General features: G+C 38.0%; 1 protein-coding gene across 1 annotated transcript; it reads right to left on the bottom strand.

Annotated features, from left to right (window-relative positions):
• Window positions 1-12,396: 12,396 nt before the first annotated feature.
• LOC125917939 (transmembrane protein 17) lies at window positions 12,397-17,919 on the bottom strand. Its single transcript, XM_049624012.1, has 4 exons — window positions 17,651-17,919; window positions 14,126-14,229; window positions 13,840-13,953; window positions 12,397-12,945 (listed from the first exon to the last, which is right to left on the bottom strand). The coding sequence occupies exons 1-4, from the start codon at window positions 17,748-17,750 to the stop codon at window positions 12,667-12,669; spliced, it is 597 nt and encodes a 198-aa protein (XP_049479969.1). The 5' UTR covers window positions 17,751-17,919; the 3' UTR covers window positions 12,397-12,666.
• Between the last annotated feature and the right edge of the window lie 533 nt (window positions 17,920-18,452).

Genomic DNA, 18,452 nt, shown 5'->3' with positions numbered 1-18,452 from the left:
CCCCAACAAACACACGCGCACGCACACACACACACACACACACACACACACACACACAATTCAGACGCCTTATTGGGGCATTTGGCCATCTGTTAATCAATAATACAGAGGCTTATACTGTTAAGGCAGGAATTAAACTGGAAAACCATGTGCTTTCTGGAGCAGATACCTTTACCAGGTGATTGGAGTTTAGGAGCATACATCGGACACTTATTCCTTGAGGTTTGGTAATGGTAAATAAATCGTGGAGGGGCCCAGCATCTCAGAAAGCAATTATAGTAAAACACTCCTAGGGTGGGTTTGCCCCCAGGGTGAGTGGTGGCTTTGATTCTATGTCTTCTCGGCTCCAAAGTGTGGCTGCCTCAAATAGTTAAAATGAAAAGGGAAGGAATGTTTTTGTTGGAGAGTCCCAACAGTTTCCAGCATATTTTCCATTTGCCTGACTCTGCTCTTGGCCCTGAATGGGGTAGAAGGTGGGGTTTTCTCTACTGAAATCATGAAAATCTCTTCCCTGGCATGTGGGCATTCAGATCTGCTCTTGGTATTCCTCATGTTATTAGCTGCAGCTGCCTTTGCTGTGTGCAAATTGTTTTTGTGTTTGGTGAGGATCACGTTGACTTGTGATTGCCTGTGCCCTGCGGTCGGAGTGGGCAATTTTGTGAGGGGCTTGATTATTCTTGTGTTTTTTGTTGTGTCTTTTTCACTCTTCGATTCCTGTGCTGATTTGGGCTTGTTTGCAAAAGGAAGAAATATTTGGCTCAATCCATTTCATGCAGTAAAGGCAGCAGCTTACTGGAGACTGTTTTTATAACCTAGGAGACTGACATTTTCAAAAGAAATTTGGCAAGCTGTAGGTGTTATTAAGATTTTGTTTGATATGGAGCACACAATAACACCACAAGCGAGCACGTGCCTCACCGTTAACTCTATTTTTTTTTTTAAGTTTAAAAATCAAAGCAAAAGAAAACAAAAAGCCTCCATCGAAATGTTGTTAGGTAAGCTTGTGCGTTTGAGCTTCATGGTGTTTACATCTATGAAATCCTGAACCAATGGGTTCCTTTTTGTTTCAGTAGGACCAAAAATTGATTTCAGGAAATATTTAACTGTGATATAAAAACAACAACAACAACAACTTATAAATGCGGAGGTGCAAACAGAGTAAGATCTGGCAACTTCTCATATTTTAAAGATTACAATTTAGGAACACACTGAGTAATAGTTTCATAGGACTCAAGTTAATTTTAATTATGAACCCATTACTCAGAGAAACAGAAAAGTATGTGGGTACCTTGACTGGCACAGACCCGCTAATGATTCAGTTTGCCTCTCTCAGAATCCATTTCTGACCACCCTGCATAACCACTTTTCTCCTTTGTCGGCTTCTGTGTGAGCTTTCAGGTTGTACTTCATTAATTTGCTTTTGTAGGAATCTTGCTTTATAAAATGTAGCTTTCAGGTTTATTCTAAGGGAAGTGGGAAGAGGAAGAAAATGTGCATGACAAGCTGCTTTGAAAGCCTTGCTGATTCCTGGCTCCAACAGTGGGTTCATGCTCTGTACCCCTTGGCTCCCCGAAATGGGACAGAATCCCCTCCAGTGGGGCCCAGAGTTTCCCCCACCAAGCACCTCTTTACTAATCTCTCCTACACTCCATGTTTTGAAAGCTTGTACTAGACAGTATCTACCTCATCCTAGAATCAATCCTCTGTGCCTGCCAAACAACAGGACCTCAGCTGGTCTGTAGAACTGAACTGTATGACAAAGCTTTGGAATCGGACATTCCACAACTTGAATCCCAGGCTATGTGAGCTTGGTTCACTTATTAGACCTCTCTGATATTCAGTTTTTCTTATTTGGAAGATGGTATTATTATAATAATTAATACATAATGTACTAATACAATTATTATAATTCCTTGGAGAAATAAGGTAGTGCATGGAAAGTACTTCACTTTCATAAGGATCTACTTCAGAAATGACCATCTTTTTAATTAGTGTACCAAAAGTTTTCCCCACTTAAAAAATTAATCAAATACACATCTCTTTAATATCCACTCAACTTTGATGATCCAGAAATGACCAAGGCTGTACTGAATGCAATTCCAAACAAATTTTAAAACTCAGATTTTTAGTTGCCCTACTCAGCTTTTGTATAGGTAAACATGTTATTTAATTAAAAAAAAAAATGACAGGAACTTGTGCCCCCCCCCCCCCCCCCCACTTTTTAAAACTACTTTCTTTATTCCCTAGAGGTCTACGGGTGCAGGGTTGAGAAATGGTGCTATTGCTCCTGCTTTGGTTTCTAGTTCAAATGGGTCTAAATGAACCCAAATACATCTCCAGAGCATGTGTTTGGGGAGAGGGAACACTGATGAGTGAAGAAGCACATGGTTTTTAGAGCCCAACAAGCTTAGGTTTAAATCCTGTCTTCTGTTTGCTTGTTGTGTGACTCTGGACAGGTTCCTTAGACCTCTCCCAACTCCTGGTTTCAGCTTCTGTAAATCAATAATAATCCCTGCTTTACAGATTTGTCATGAGAATCAAATGAGATCATGATAAAGCCCTAGCATAGCATCTGAAAAATTACAGGCCTTCCATGAAATGATCGTTATTTGTATTCGTTTTGGGAATCCAGCCAAATTTGTAGGTTTATTCTTAGTGTAGGAGTGGTTGTTGGCTTTAAAATTAGAATTATTTTTCATGCCCCCAAGATAGGCATGAGTAAATGTGACATTTCTAATTTCTAGGGAGTTTACTGATTAAAGAAATGACTGTATATTAAAACCAGGAGGCAGGAGCTCTGAGTTCTAACATGGCTGGCTTATTCATTCATCTCTGCATTCAGTCAATATTTTTCAAAGCCTACAGTGTGCCAGGCATGGTCTTAGGCACTGGGGATACAGTGACTAAGACCTGATTCTTGTCCTCAAGATGCTCCTTGACTGTAGGGAGACAGGTACTCAGACTTGCCTTTTACCTCATCAGGACCTCTGCTGCACCCTTGTTTGATGATTAGCCCTCATGGTTTCCCTTACCCTTCTATCTAGTAGAGATGCCACGGTTCATTCCTGCTGCCACCCACAGCAACACCTAGAAATATCTGTGTTTTTGCTTTATATATGCCTAACTCCGGATCAGCATAACTATCTAACTTCTATCCAAGATGACCCAGATAGCTGTAGAAGATGATCCAATTGCAAAGGTTGAAACAGCTGCACGTAGTCCAGCTCAGCTCTTAATAAATCTTTGTACTGCTTAATAAATCTTTGTGGCCCTGGCCGCTCCTTTTACCAGTCTCTATATCCCATGATCTGGTCTCATTTACCTCTTCAGCCTCGTGTCTCTTGCTCTTTCTCTCTCTCTTTTTTAAAAAATATATTTTTTTAATTTTTTATTTTTTTTAAGAGACAGAGACCGAATGTGAGTGGGGGAGTGCAGAGAGAGAGGGAGACACAGAATCTGAAGCAGGCTCCAGGCTCTGAGCTCTCAGCACGGGGCCTGACGTGGGGCTTGAACTCATGAGCTGTGAGATCATGACCTGAGCCAAAGTCAGACGCTTAACCGACTGAGCCACCCAGGCACCCCCTGCCCTTTCTCTTTCTTTACACTGAGCATTGCACACCCTGCTTGTAATTCTCTACACATATTGTGAAATTTCTGGCCTCCCTAACTTTGTTCATGGCATCTCCCAGTGCTAGGGAGGGGGAGCCCTGATCAGCATGGATTCAGGTAGCCAATTCCTAGGCAGACACATCTCTAGAATAGAGGTGAGCACCTCAAGTTAGCATAGCTAGATGATATGAACATCCATTTCTTCCATTTCATGATTAATAAATAACTTTGATTATAATTTGGCTTTTTAAATAGATTTCTTATAGGAAGACAATATACTGGCAGTTGTAATTTGCATTATAAATTGATAAACCCTGGTTTATACATCAGTCTTTTATGAGTTTAGTTTCTATGGTCACATGGTCACTCCTTTTGAGTCTTAGTTAAAATTTAATTTCTGGATAGAAAGCCAAGGATAAAACTGCTAAACCCACGTAGACAACATCAAAGTAATTAGCTGGCCTCCTGAGACAATGTATTTATCTCACCTCCCTACATCAACAATGACTTCTAAAGATCTTTTACAATTCTGAGATCATCACTGCCTCAGGAGAAAGGGAGGAAAACAAACAAACAAACAAACACTTGAATGTGACTTATTCTAGTGGAATGTCCCTAATAGATACATATTCACTTGTTAGAAACATGCTTGTAACAATATCTAATTTCCTTTCTTTTCAAGCTTTGCTTTCTAAGCAGCCTTTGCAATTATAATTTGATCTCCTAAATGGATCTGGCTCCACAGGAAAGACAAGCTTTATGCCTGTGCCCTGGTATTTAGGGTGCTCAGACCAGATATAGTTCCTATTAAACAATATCAGCAAGTCTCTTATCAGTTTAGATAAAGATAATCAAAATCTCTGCCTAATCAAACCTGGGGGTAAAGCTTCTGGTCCTAAAAAGCAACAAAGTGAGTTTGAATGACTTAGAAGAAATTAAATTGTCCAGGAAATTAAGAATGTTAAATTATAATAAGAACATTTACCATTTATGAATATTTATGTTTATCTCATTTGATTCTTGCAAAAGTCCTACAAGCACCCATTTTATTTATTTATTTATTTATTTATTTATTTATTTATTTATTTTAATGTTTATTTATTTTGAGAGAGAGAGAGGGCAAGCAGGGGAGTGGGGGCAGAGAGAGAGAGAAAGAGGAAGAGAATCCCAAGCAGGCTCCACACTGTCAGTGCAGAGCCCAACGTGGGGCTCAATCTCATGAACGGTGAGATCATGACCTGAGCTGAAATCAAGAGTTGGGCACTTAACTGACTGAGCCACCCAGGTGCTCCTACAAGCACCCATTTTATTTGTTTATTTTTAAAATTTATTTTATTTTTTATAATTTCCATCCAAAATAGTCAGCATATGGTGCAACAATGATTTCAGGAGTAGATTCCTTAATGCCCCTTTCTCATTTAGCCCATCCCCCCCCCACAACCCCTCCAGTAACCCTCTGTTTGTTTTCTATATTTAAGAGTCTCTTATGTTTTGTCCCCCTCCCTGTTTTTGTATTATTTTTGCTTCCCTTCCCTTATGTTGATCTGTTTTCTATCTTAAAGTCCTCATATGAATGAAGTCATATGATATTTGTCTTTCTCTAATTTCGCTTAGCGTAATACCCTCTAGTTCCATCCATGTAGTTGTAAATGGCAAGATTTCATTCTTTTTCATTGCCAAGTAATACTCCATTGTGTGTGTGTGTGTGTGTGTGTGTGTGTGTGTGTGTGTGTATCACATCTTCTTTATCCATTCATCCATCGGTGGACATTTGGGCTCTTTCCATACTTTGGCTATACAAGCACCCATTTTAAAGATGAATAAATTAAAGATTAGGCAAGTCAAATAATATCAGGCCAAGCTGACAAATGGAGAAAGGACTTAAGCATAGGTTTATCTGCCTCCAAAGCCCATGCTTTTAACCACTATGCAACACTGACTCCATCAACTGAATCCATTCATTCACTTACTCACCAAATATTTATTGAACACTTACACTGTGTTAAACATTAGAAATACCGGGATGAATAAAACACTTGTCATGAAGACCTTACAATTAAGTAGCAGGAGTGTATAAACATACATATAATAAATTGTTTTAGTTGCAGTCATAAGATATGAGCAATAAGATAAAAAACAAAAACAAAAAACAAAAAACGTGTACAGGTGTTACCTAGAAGTAGATAGGGGACAATGGAAAATTTCCATAGAGGATAGGACAGTTGAGCTAGGCATTAAACGGTAAGTAGACTTTCATCATGTGGGTAAGATTACTTCAGGCAAAAAGAGTGGTGTGGAGGGAAAATGTCCGTAGGCAAAAATCCAGAATGGTGACTGAGGAACTGCAGCTGTTGGTTTGGAGAGGTGGCCAGATGAGACCAGACAGGTATGAAGATGCTCTGCATGCCACACTAGGGAGTTCTGGTTTTATGCTGCAGGAAATGGAGAATCTTTTGGAATTTTAAGGAGAGTAGCAACATGGTTAGGTTTGATTTTAGATTTCTCAATAAGCACAACGGTAGGGAAAGTACTGTAAAAGTCAAGACACTATTGCAACGCGGGAGTACAGTGAGATGTTACTCGTATGATCTGGTCATTATATTCCCATTAATACATTCCCATTAATACATTCCCATTAATGCTTGTGCTCTCCTCAGACCACCCAGATTTCTTCCCTTGAAAAATAGCACACAACAAGCTCCTTAATTATGGACGTGTTTTTTTGAGCAGTGTATGTTGGAGGATGTTTGTGTGTGTGTAAAATGTATTCGTGCCTAGAATTTCAGCCCTGTTGTGAGATTCTTTTGAAATGAAGATTGTATCATCTATCAAATTAGCTCTCCTTCAGTTTTCTATCATTTTCAAATATGGCAACAATGTCTTCTAATTCTGTTTCAATATAGATATACCACTATTCATTGTCTACAGGATAAAGTTCAAACTCTTTATTATAATATATAAAAGACTGATAACATCTTGATGCAATCTTGCCAGCTTATCTCAAGACCTTCTCTACACACCTTACGTTTTATTTACATCAAACTACTTTTGGTTTTGTTCAGGCCTTATGTTTTCAAATGTCTGTAACTTTGCCTATGCTGTTCCATCTATCCTAAAGACCATCTTGCCCCCTAGACAGGATTCCTCACTTACATTCATAGTTTACATTGCTCTATTACAATATTATCATAAGCCATTATAATCACCTTAAATTTGTCTCCTTCTGACCTTGGTTGGAAGGGCAGAACTCAATCCTATTTGTCTTTTTGTCTTGAAATATCAAACACAGTGGATGGTTACATTGTTGGAGCTAACTAAATCACATTTACTTTGCAGAACAAAATCTTAGCATGCTAAAAATAAAAGGCATGAACATCCTTTGTTGCTCTGCTTTGTAAATTACTGAACAGTCAACAGTTAACTGCACTGCTGCCTTCCTTAGCAAAGGTTTATTGACCACAGGAAGCTCTAAGATTTTAGAATAGCAAAAAAGTTTGACTCTATCTCTCCTTTTTAGGAAAGCTATTGAAGCAAAGTCCTAAACTTCCACTGTCTCTAGTGATCATTTTAGTACTAGAATTCTAGACACTAATGAATCAAGAATTTATAAAAACAATTAGTAAATGTGCATATCAAACACTTTTTGAATTTGAATTTGAGTATCAGACATTTTTCTCTTTTAAGCTATACTAGTGAGGAGTGTCTCCATCATGTTTTTGATTAGAATATAATAACTCAAGATCAGGAACTAAAAACCTTTAAAAATTAATTGATAATACCACTTCCCTATCAGCTGAATACAGTGCTATTATAGTTGTAAAAAATTTGAAGGCCTTTCTTGGTTGATTGTTTTTAAAAGTCTATATTTTTAATGTGACCTAGTGCTAAACACTTGGGACTGTGGAGCCATGAAGGATATATAGCTGTGATATACACACTGTGATTTTATATACCTCACTATGTTAAAAAGCTTCTTCCAGCCAAGAGTGTTGCTGTGGAACTTGTTTAGACTGAGCATGTTGATAAGATAAATTGCCAAGTGTCTTTGGTTTTTCATAGAATAGATGTTCCATTTATCCTCAGTTTTTCATCTTGTTTTATAAGAGTTCTATACTTTCTTGACTGGTCTCATTTTTAGAAAGATGTAAATCTATGTAAGCACCAGGATAAATTTAAACATTGTGGTTAAACCTGTATTTAAACACATCTTTCTAGGGCCTGAATGTTTTTAATGCTTCAACACTGGGGCGGGGAGGGGGGGGGCGGGGGGGAGGGGAAGTGGGTGGGGGAGATATTTAGAATGATTCTTACAATTAACTGTTTTATTTTTTATTGACTTAAAACCTTCAAACTAGCAATCTTTTAAAACTAGAATGAAGATATACACCCATAATAAATTAATGCTGGTAGCACTTTCAAAATACATTTAAGTATTCTGATGAACATTTTCTAGGACCAAAATCTAATTTTCACATTGGAACAAATTTATGAATAGGGTACCCTGCTCCCCTTGCCTCATTGTTTTCTGCCTTCATGCCTATTTTGCTATGCAAAAGCTTTATGTCAATTTACTCTTTGAGCTGTTTAAGACCAAACCAAATTATTCCTTCAGCACATTTTAAACAATCCCTTAAAGACCTCTTTTTCTTGGCTATGTTTCCAATCTTGGCTTATCACTATAATATTTCATGCTCTATGCTTCTGAAAAAATTCAATATTCAAGAACAAAGTAATCCAGAGCTTTACTTCATTTCAGTCTTTTTATGTCCTAGGGCTGTCCCAACTCAATGACCCAGTTTTTATTGTGTCGCATCTCCCTGTCTGTTGCTGACTGCCACCAGCTTGCCTAATCCTTTTCCTGTCCCTTATCAGTTTTCCCTTAATTCAAAAATCTTTTTTTTTTAATTCTTTGCACTTCTTCTTGCACAGCTTTTAGGTTTTTCTTCCTCCTTAGGAGATTCAGTGTTCCTGTGGTAGCCACACTGAGACACCAAGATGAATGGTTAACTAAGGTCCATAAGTCTGTCCTTCTCAAAATTTTCATTGTATTATCTTTAGAAGTGTGAGTGGTAAATGGCAGAAAATGGATAACTTGGCATTATGCATCAAGAGTCCTTAAAAATGTTCATGTCCTGTGAACCAGCCATTTCACTTCTGAGGGTCTAGCTTATTAATTAAAAGGAATCATCTAAGATATGGGAAAAAAAACGGTCTACATGAGATGCTCATTCAATGTTTGTATAAAAGCAAAAGAAGAGAACAGTGCAAATATCCAATAGGAGAGAAGTTAAAAACAATTAGCATCTATCTCCTTGATGGGAATATTGTGCAATCATTTAAGATGATGGTTATTTGACCAGGTAGAAAGATGGATATTTATGTTTTCAGAAAACCAGGGTACAAAATTATAAGTGTCAGTGATCACAACTATGTTTTTAAAAAGCATTTACAAGTGGAAAACAGCAATGAAGCATGACATTTGCTGATAGTTCTTATTTTAGGGTTGTGGATTTACAGATGACTTTTCTTTACTCTCAAAATCTTGATTAAATTTATTTTCAAAGTTTTTAAAAGCTATAATTTTAACTGATGCAAATTATTAACCATTTAGGTTATGCCAAGTAAAATGTATAAAAGACTATTTCAAATAGAGTTCTATTTAAGTTAATCACAATCTAACGACTGGCAAAGGGGCAATAACACAGTAAGTGTGTTATTAACATTGTGCGTAATCCCAAAAAAATTAGGAAAAAATTTTCAATACCTATTTTAAAACATAAAATGATTTTTTTTTAAACTTTGTTCTCTCCAAAGTTACTTCATCAAGTCAACATCTGGTCCAACCTTTCAATCTATTTCCACACTGTCTTCAGAGAGATTTTTCTGAAGCCTAAATCTGTTTGTGATATTCCCCTGTTGATAAATCACTCAGGGATTGAGAACATTAAAATCTTTAGCTTAGTTTACTAGCTACTCCCAAGCTTCTCTACCTTATTCTGTGTCCTTTCTTCTCATGTACCCTCCCCACCAGCTTTACCAAAGTATGTATAATACCTGAAACAGTACTCAGAGTTACTATTATTTCGGTTTCTTAATACTGAAATGAACAGTTAATACACATTCTTCAAATCTCAAGTGTTACTTTGTTTGGAAAGACTTTACAGATTCTTCATCTTCTGTAACCCCCTTCTCTGTAATCCCACAGTGCCCATTATATTGTACGATCATTGATTTGCTTGTCTGCTTTTCCCACCAGACAGTGTACTTGTTAATAGTGCACAGGCGAGCGTGTGTGTGTTTAACCACACTCCTCACACCCCTCGCCATGTCCCCTGCCTGTGCTCTGACAGTGAGATGAATAGTGGGTGCTCAGTAATGCTGATGAAGGGCCAACATGCTAATAATCCTGGACACTAGATGCCAGGAACAAACTGGGGAGACGTGCTGGAAGTGAAAGACTGTTATCCTATCAGGTACCTATCAGGTAGAAATTGTTCAGTGCATCTCACCCTGATGAAGTTGGACTTCCCTACTTTGTCTTAAGGGTGTCCTGCAAATATTGTACCTCCCACATCATACACCTGAGAACTGGGAGCAGTCTTAGTTGTCTGTGAACCTCCACTATTCCCTTGTACATACTAGACATTCAAGCATCCATTGATTAAAATCCAATTTTCAAAATACATTCCGATTTACAGAAATTTGCGTCCACTTTGTCCGTGATAAGCCAAAGCCTCTGGAATAAAAAAATATGTGAAAGACAAAATATTTGTGAAGGTCAAAATCCTAACTAGAAATTTTCAGAACTGTGTTGTGGACCCCTAGAAAGATAGATGTAACAGGAATTAAGAATGGACAAACTTATTCAAATAAAACACAAACAAGGACTGCAGGAACTCCAAATGTGCTGACATGTAAACATCTTCTACCTCAATTTTCATATGCTTACATAGGGAACAGGGTATACTCCGACAGAAAATACTGGTTCGGCCCAACACAAAATCATGGTTTTGTTGTCCAGATGGAATGTTCTCAATTGATTTTCTTACTTTCTTTTTTCCCACCCTTATTATATTTGCATTTTAAGCAATATAGATAGTACAACCAAAACAATTTTTTTGTAGAAAATTTTAATCAAATTCATTTTTCCAAAATTTTTATAGCCTTTAAAATTTGACTATGACTCTAATATTTTACCTATTAATCCTTTAATATAAATTAAAGTATGAATGTATCAGAGGCTCTGATATTTAAGATAAAACTCTGGAAACTTATATAAAACAGTCTTGCTTAATCATCCCCTTAATTTATCTGCTATATAGACTTAATGTTCTTATTTTATATTTTCTTTAACACCTATCCCCGGGGTGCCTCAGTGGCTCAGTTGGTTAAGTGTCCGACTCTTGGTTTCGGCTCAGGTCATGATCTCACAGTTCACGAGTTCGAGCCCGGCACTGGGCTCTGCACTGGCAGTGTGGAGCTTGCTTGGGATTCTCTTCATGAGCTTGCTCTCTCTCTCTCTCAAAATAAACTTAAAACAATTAAAAAAAAAATCACTTATCCCCATCTGGAAACAAATGCAAACAAATGTAAGTTTTAAAAAAATAACCAAACAATTCTATTTTGGATTTCAAAGTATTGGAATATACATAGTAACTTCTCTGGTACAAGGGAGAAGTTAAACAGCCTGTGCATTGGGGGAGAAATCTTTGACTGAACTTTATATATATTAATAGGAAGCAGAAATAATTAAATTAGCATGATTAGTTTGGGTAGGTGTAATTACGAGTGAAAACATTTTCAAAAATTGAGCAATGTAAGAATGAATAAGGCAAAACAGGGAGATACTAGGATGAGCCTGAATTACAGAAAAGGAAAATTTGAAAGAACACTTTTTAATGTAGCTACAACTGTTCTCAGTAAAATGCATCACTTATAAAAGGCACATTTCCCTATAGCTAAGAAGAAAATATTATAACCCTTAAGACAATTCAATCATCACTAAAAATAATGTTGAGATACACCCATGCAGCTTTGTTCTTAACAACTCCTTTAAAAAGGTTTGCTTACTATTAGCAAGGAAACATGCTCATTTAAGATCATGAGTGCAATCTCTTTTGCCCATCTCAGCTCTCACTGTGTATTAACAGGGACGCTGCTTTTCAAATCAAGCCTCATGTAAATCTAATGGTTATGCATTCTTCAGTGAACAGTGATTTAATAGCTGAGATCACAAGGGTTAATAAATGTGCCTAGTGCAGTGCCTACTACATAAAAGGCTCCCTTATCTATCTATCTATCTATCTATCTTTATCTATCTATCTATCTATCTATCTATTTCCTTCCCTTGCAACTCTGTAATAAAAATAATAAACCCATAGCCCAAAAGAGCTATACAAGACAGGAATGATTTGTTGTAGATACTTTAACATAAATATTTCATAATTTATTATAAAGACATTTTTGTACACAACCACTATAAATACTTAACATGGTTTTATAACAGTTGCAATTTTATGATTTCCTAAATACCATGATAACCCACCTGTTTTTAACCTCTATATAAAAGCTAAGTGTAGGGTTAGAATTTAACCCAGGATACATCAAAATCTGGTGTCTTGGTTTATAAATATAGTTAATACATCAGGATATTGACAAGAATTGCCATGTGCTTCAGATGTACTGCCAAGACATGAGGAGCCAACAAGCTTCAAAGAAATATACACGTTTCTAGTTTTAGGTGCTAACAAGAAATATTACTGTAAAGCTGGTAAACTGTGCTACCAACGCAGATTTCTATACACCTGAAAAAGTCAACAACAAAAATATTAAGATATTTGTCCACCAGGTGGACAATATCTAGGCTGTAGGGTTGACTTACTGCTTTCGTGTACTGTACAATCAGTCTTATCATTGCCCCCAGCTTTGGAATTTCAGAGCTAGACAATATACAGTTCAAAACACTTGCTTTGTCCTTTCTCTCATGCTAGATCTCTGATATGTTCCTCTTACAGTCTTGCTAAAGGATCTTTCAGCTTTTCACTCAACAGCACTGGGTCAAATCTCTTCTATACAGGATCTCATTCTTCTCGTGCCTCCTCTGTATGCAGAGAGCCGGTCAAAGTCTTGGAGGTGGAAACGAGTTGCCAACTGATTTACCATTTTCCTCAGGGTAACAAAGGCTGAAACAACTTGGAAAGTAAGGAACAAAGTGAAGATGATGTGTATTGCTTTTTCCAATGGCAGATTCGTTAGGCCTTCATTAAAGAGCAAGAATAGAATTAAAGGCAGTTGCAACAGAAGACTCAAAAGCCAAAAGCCAGCCAATTCAGGAACCTGCAACGACACACAATAAGAGTAAATCAGATCAGTAAAGTACAGTCTTTCATTTATATAGATCAGCAGTACTGGGTACCTACATTATGAGCTCTGTAATTCAAAAGGAGTAGAAAATGGTCAGTGTCCTCAAAGGCTTACAGTCTAGATTAAAAGTGAAAACTAACTTATGTGGCAATGCTAGAATGATATACATTAATAAATAATTCAATGCATCACATAGAGGCATGAACTAAATACTGTAAGAAATAAGACAACAGTGATTAGGTGAAAGAAAGAGTCCAAGGATGTACGCTGTTGAAGTTGGGTAGAAGGAAGAAGAGGCGAGAAGGTAAGTAAGCAAAGAAAAGCATGACCAGGAATCAACATGTCAGGGGGGAATGGATGCTTGGGTTAGAAAATAACAAGTGAGACCGGTAGGTGCCTAATTCTGAAGAGCTGAGAAAACCACAGAAATCTTTAAGCATTATCCCTAAGCTGTGGTAACTGTAAATGCTTAGGCAACACAATGATTCAGAAAAACATGTCTGGCCTAGGATTCCTGAGTTTATAATCTCTCCCATTTTCTTATTCAGGATCCAAACATGTTTAATTGACCATGTATTTCAAGGCAGGTGGAGAAGAGGGAAAACTGTCAATTCTTAAGTGCTTACTATCTTCGGGTATTTTATATAAATTATTTCATTTAATCCCAAAAAACCTTGAAGTAAATATTTCCCCCATTTTATATACAAAGAAAGCCAGGCTCTGGAGATTGAACAGACTACAGGGACAGAATTAGTAAAGTTGGAGGCAGGCCTTTGCTCTTTCTACCACAGCTCCCTGCCTTTTCCTCATTATGAAACCCGTATTGTCTTTATGTGTAGCACTGAGAGAAAGGAAAGAAGAGCCTACCTTTTCCTGTAGGTTCCCCATGTAGCCCAGATACAACCTGATAGCTTCAATTAAGGTTATTATGATGATAACAGTGACCACAATGAATTTGTAGTAATCAGGCAAGACTGAATACTAAAAAACAACAAAAAGAACACAAAAATAAACATGTTTGTAAAATCTCACATAGAGTAAAACTGACCTGAGATAGAAAATAAATTTTAAAAACTTTAATTTTATTGACAATGTAACAATGCCAGGAATGGGCAGAAGTGACCTCAGCAGAAGCATTAAAGCACAGACTTACCTTCATCTGAAGCATCATAATGCTGCTTACCCACCAAAGTGGGAAAAAGTAAGTGTTAAAATAAAGTGACATCTGCAATGCCAAACTGGAAACCATTTCATTATCTACAAAAGAAACAGACAGAAAAAAAAACCAAACTCCTAATTCTGGTCAATGCCCTATAGGTCCTTTAGTTTCTTAAAATTAGTATCTATAGTGTTGGTTCAACAAAACTCCAAATTTTAAGCCAATTTATAATCACTGACAGCAAAAGGAAATATCTATCATAGTACTATTTAATTCATATACTGGCTTCATGGGGGGATGTTTCTTTCTTATTTTTTTTAAGTTTGTTTATTTTGAGGGGGTGGGCAGGGAGGGGCAGAGAGAGAATCCCAGGTAGGCTCTTCACTGTCAGCACAGAGCCCTGTGGCTCTGTGACTTGTGGCTCGAGCTCAAGAACCGTGAGATCATGACTTGAGCAGAAGTCAGAGAGGCTCAACTGATGAGCCACCCAGGCACCCCTCGTAGAGGTATGTTTCGTATTTTTCAATTACTTCATCAATTTGCCATTACAGTCTGCTGATTTTTTGCACACTAATGGTGTAGATTAAATGTGGAATATCAATTTGAATCCTATTGAACAGGTAACAATAATGATCATAACCTCCTTTGCAGAGTTCTATGTAAAAAGCCTATAAAATTAACACATAAAATACATAAAAACTTACCTTTCACACACCTCTCTTCAGCATACTCTAATCCCATCCATTCACTAATACCCAATTTAATGCCACTTTGTCCGTAAGTCCTTTCTTGATCCTATTCCCCCACCCTGGTAGAAATCTCTTCCCCTCTAGGTATTTACTTCTAACCTGTGCGTAAGAAAGTGTTAACAAAGAACATCCCCCTGCTCTAGACAGTCTAGGGCGCTGAGAGATCAGGAGCTTTGGAGTCCAAGTAAACCCATAACTCCTCAAACACCCCTGGAATCCTCAATGCCACACTTGGGATAAATTATTTAACCTCTTTGAGTCTCAATTTCTTCATATGTAAAATGGTAACATTAAAAGTACCTCACAGGTTGCTTGCAAGGATTAGAGATAGTATTAATTACTTTACCCTACCACCATGCCTGGTACTTAGCAGGCACTCAGTAACATTAGTCCCCTTTCCTTCTCTTTTACTTAATACACAGACTCATTGTAAGCACAAATCCCTAATTTGAGATACTCATAGAACCTAAAATCTTGCCATACACATGGTGCATACCAAATATGTACAAGCAGGAAGAATGGAAACATACTGTCATAAATACATCAATGTAGATATTTGTGATTCATGAGCTTCGTTTATCTAAGGGTGATTGCCTAATACCTTTTGCTTCTATGTAAGAGAGAAAGGTCCTAAATTAAGAATTTGATTTTTTAAATTAAGCCCTACAAATACATTCTAAATTTGACTAAATTCTAACAGTTTAGGCACAGATAATGCATTTTGAAATCAATTGCCCTAAATGTAACAATTTATAAAGGCCCTAAAATAAATTTCTTAAAAACTTTTTTTCTCTCCACAGCTGAGTATATCTGCCATTCAATAATTTTAAAATATAAGAAATAATCCTGGTCTCTCAGAGTAAGGTTTCCTATAGCTCCAAGAATTTGCCTGATTATTAATCTACTTTTTTTTTTTTTACTCCGTTATTATGACCTACTTTTGCTTGTACCTATTTTTTTTTTTTGCTTGTACCTATTTAATTTGTTTTTTTGCTTGTACCTATTTTTTACATTATCAGTGATAACAGAATGAATTCTTAAAATTTGTTAAACCTGAAGGCAACTCACCAGCCTAGGATTCTTTTTTTCATAACAGTACAACTCTAGGTCAGTGGACATGGTAATGGTATATATACACTTGTAATTACAGTGCAAATAATCAAACCTACTTCGGATCCACAAGGAAGAAAATGTGGGAAGGAAATGATAAATTAAGCTGAAAATTTTAATACCTTTGGAGCAGAAATTAGTCAAATTTTGCTAAGGAGTTTTTATGTTAGAAATTGTGTACATGAGCATCTTAAGAGTTACGCTATAGCTATACGGCATTTCAAACTTATAATCATGCAACTGAAAATCAAGTTAATATGTAAATGAACCTTGAAAGCACAAGACATGAATTTACTAAATTTTGCAAAAGTACCAGTTGAGTTCTGTAAACGGAATTTAAATTAAAACATTATATAAATCAGGGGTAGGCAAACTACCAGCCAGCTGCCTGTTTTTTGTATAGCAAGTGAGCTAAAAATGGTTTTTCACATTTTTAAATGGTTGGGGGAAAAAATCAAAGAATAATATTTTGTGACACTGAATCATATGAAATTCAAATTTTAGTGTCCATAAATAAAGTTTTATTGGAACACTGCCACATCTATGCATTTACCATTATCTATGGCTGCCACAGAGACCTATGGCCTGCAAGTCTAAAATATTTGTTACCAGCCTTTTAGAGAAAATGTCCGCTGACCTCTGATACCTTCCATCACCAGACTTTAGTGCCTGTTTAGTGCTTCGCTTTAGAATCAGAGACTTGACCTAATTTTTCACATTATACTTTTCTCTGTACATCCTAAATCTTAAAGAGGCCTAAATTCAGGGTGAAAACAATGCAACTATGGGAACGTACTTTTCTCTGCGCTCTTTTAAAAGTCCCTACACCAAGCAGGAGGAAAAGGTTTCTATTTCCCCAGCAGAGTTCAGTGATAAAAACCACATGGATTTGGATGACAGTATGTTGTCTATCATCATGATTTAAGGAGGGAAACTGTTCTGGAGGAAACAGAGTTACCACTTGCCGTCAAGTTGAATGCTGTATCGTGGTATTTTGTTACCGATTTAGGGAAAGAGTTGTACATGGTGAGGGGAATGTGGAGATGGCAGGGAAGGGGGCGAGCTTTGTTGAAAGCGATTCTACTGTGGCAGCTACCATTCTGGAGTGGATAGCGGTTTAACAGGACTCATTAAAAAAAAAAAAAAAATCTTTCCATCTCTTCCGCCAGAAAACGGACTTGCGGTGGAACGTGGTCGTTTTGCGAGTAAAGGAGAAGAGAAGATATTTTAACCAAGGTGGGGAGTGGGAAGGGGAGACTGCCTGGGCTGTTTTCAGTCCAGCTTGGCCACAAACGCCAGAGCGGAAGTCGCAGAGGAAAAACACCGTCGGCCTTCGCGGAGGATGCGGGACCGGACGTGTGCTGCGAAGGCAGTGTTTATATTTTTAGTTTCTGAGGAAGGCCGGTGCCACCTCAGCGGCTAGGCTTACAGTTCGCTGGCCAGGACCGTTAGGGATACGGGACTGGAAGTGTCCCAGTCCCAGCCCCAGCCCCAACCCCAACCTAGCGGTGGGCCCCTCCTCCGGCTCTCTTCCCGCACTGCGGAAAAGCAGCTGAAGGCGAGGCCGCCATTTTAGGTCCGGGCAAACTCTGGCCGCTCCTTAAACCCACGCCAGGTCCTCCGCAGGCCATACCCGCTGCGCCGGGCCTCGGCCACTCACCAGGACCGTCGCTGTACTCCGGCCCGGTCCGGTTGGAGTCGCTGAACACGGTCCGGCTGAAGTTTCCCAGCCGCTGGCGGACCGGATCCGGCAGCTCCATGGCCGGGCCTCCGTACGGCTTACAGCTAGGTCTGCGGACGCTGCCTCCTTCTACCGTTCCCACGGCAACCGGGCAGCGCGAGATGCTGGGGCCCAGGCGCGCGCGGCCGCACTGCGGGGCAGAAGCGCAGGTCGTGAGCACGAACGCCTGGAAAGGAGAGGTGTGCTGAGAGTTGTGTCCTGGCGAGCGCCGCAACCTCGTGTGCTAAACGGCAGATTCCTTAGTCCTGTTATAAGCCTCATCATTCTTAAAAACAAATAGAAACAATAATAAATGAGCCGAGGTTGGTTTGTGATATAAGGAGCCGTCACACCTAGTCAGTGGGATGCAAGCTTTCTGGAAGGAAATATAGAACGAATGTAGAACTTACAGAATGTTCATGACCCGGTGGCTTCTTTCTTAGGACTATACATTTGAAAAGTTTTATTATTAATATATAGTGTGTATGCGTATACATACAATATTTTTAATAAAATATTCTTAGTATATAATACACATTCCTAGAACTGTGGATAGATGTATACGCACACACGCACATTTGATGGAATACATTGCTGCATCTTAAAAAACATGCTTGCAACGAATATTTGTATGGATTAGCTTTTAAGTAAAAATAAAAACTAAGTAGAAGTGAACCCAATTTGGGCAAAATGTGTGTGTGTGAGAGAGAGAGAATATATGAGGAGCAGAGGTGGAGGAGGT

The sequence above is a fragment of the Panthera uncia genome, unplaced genomic scaffold (assembly GCF_023721935.1).
Source record: "Panthera uncia isolate 11264 unplaced genomic scaffold, Puncia_PCG_1.0 HiC_scaffold_320, whole genome shotgun sequence".
Classification (NCBI taxonomy): domain Eukaryota; kingdom Metazoa; phylum Chordata; class Mammalia; order Carnivora; family Felidae; genus Panthera; species Panthera uncia.
This window is presented reverse-complemented; position numbering and strand designations above follow the sequence as displayed.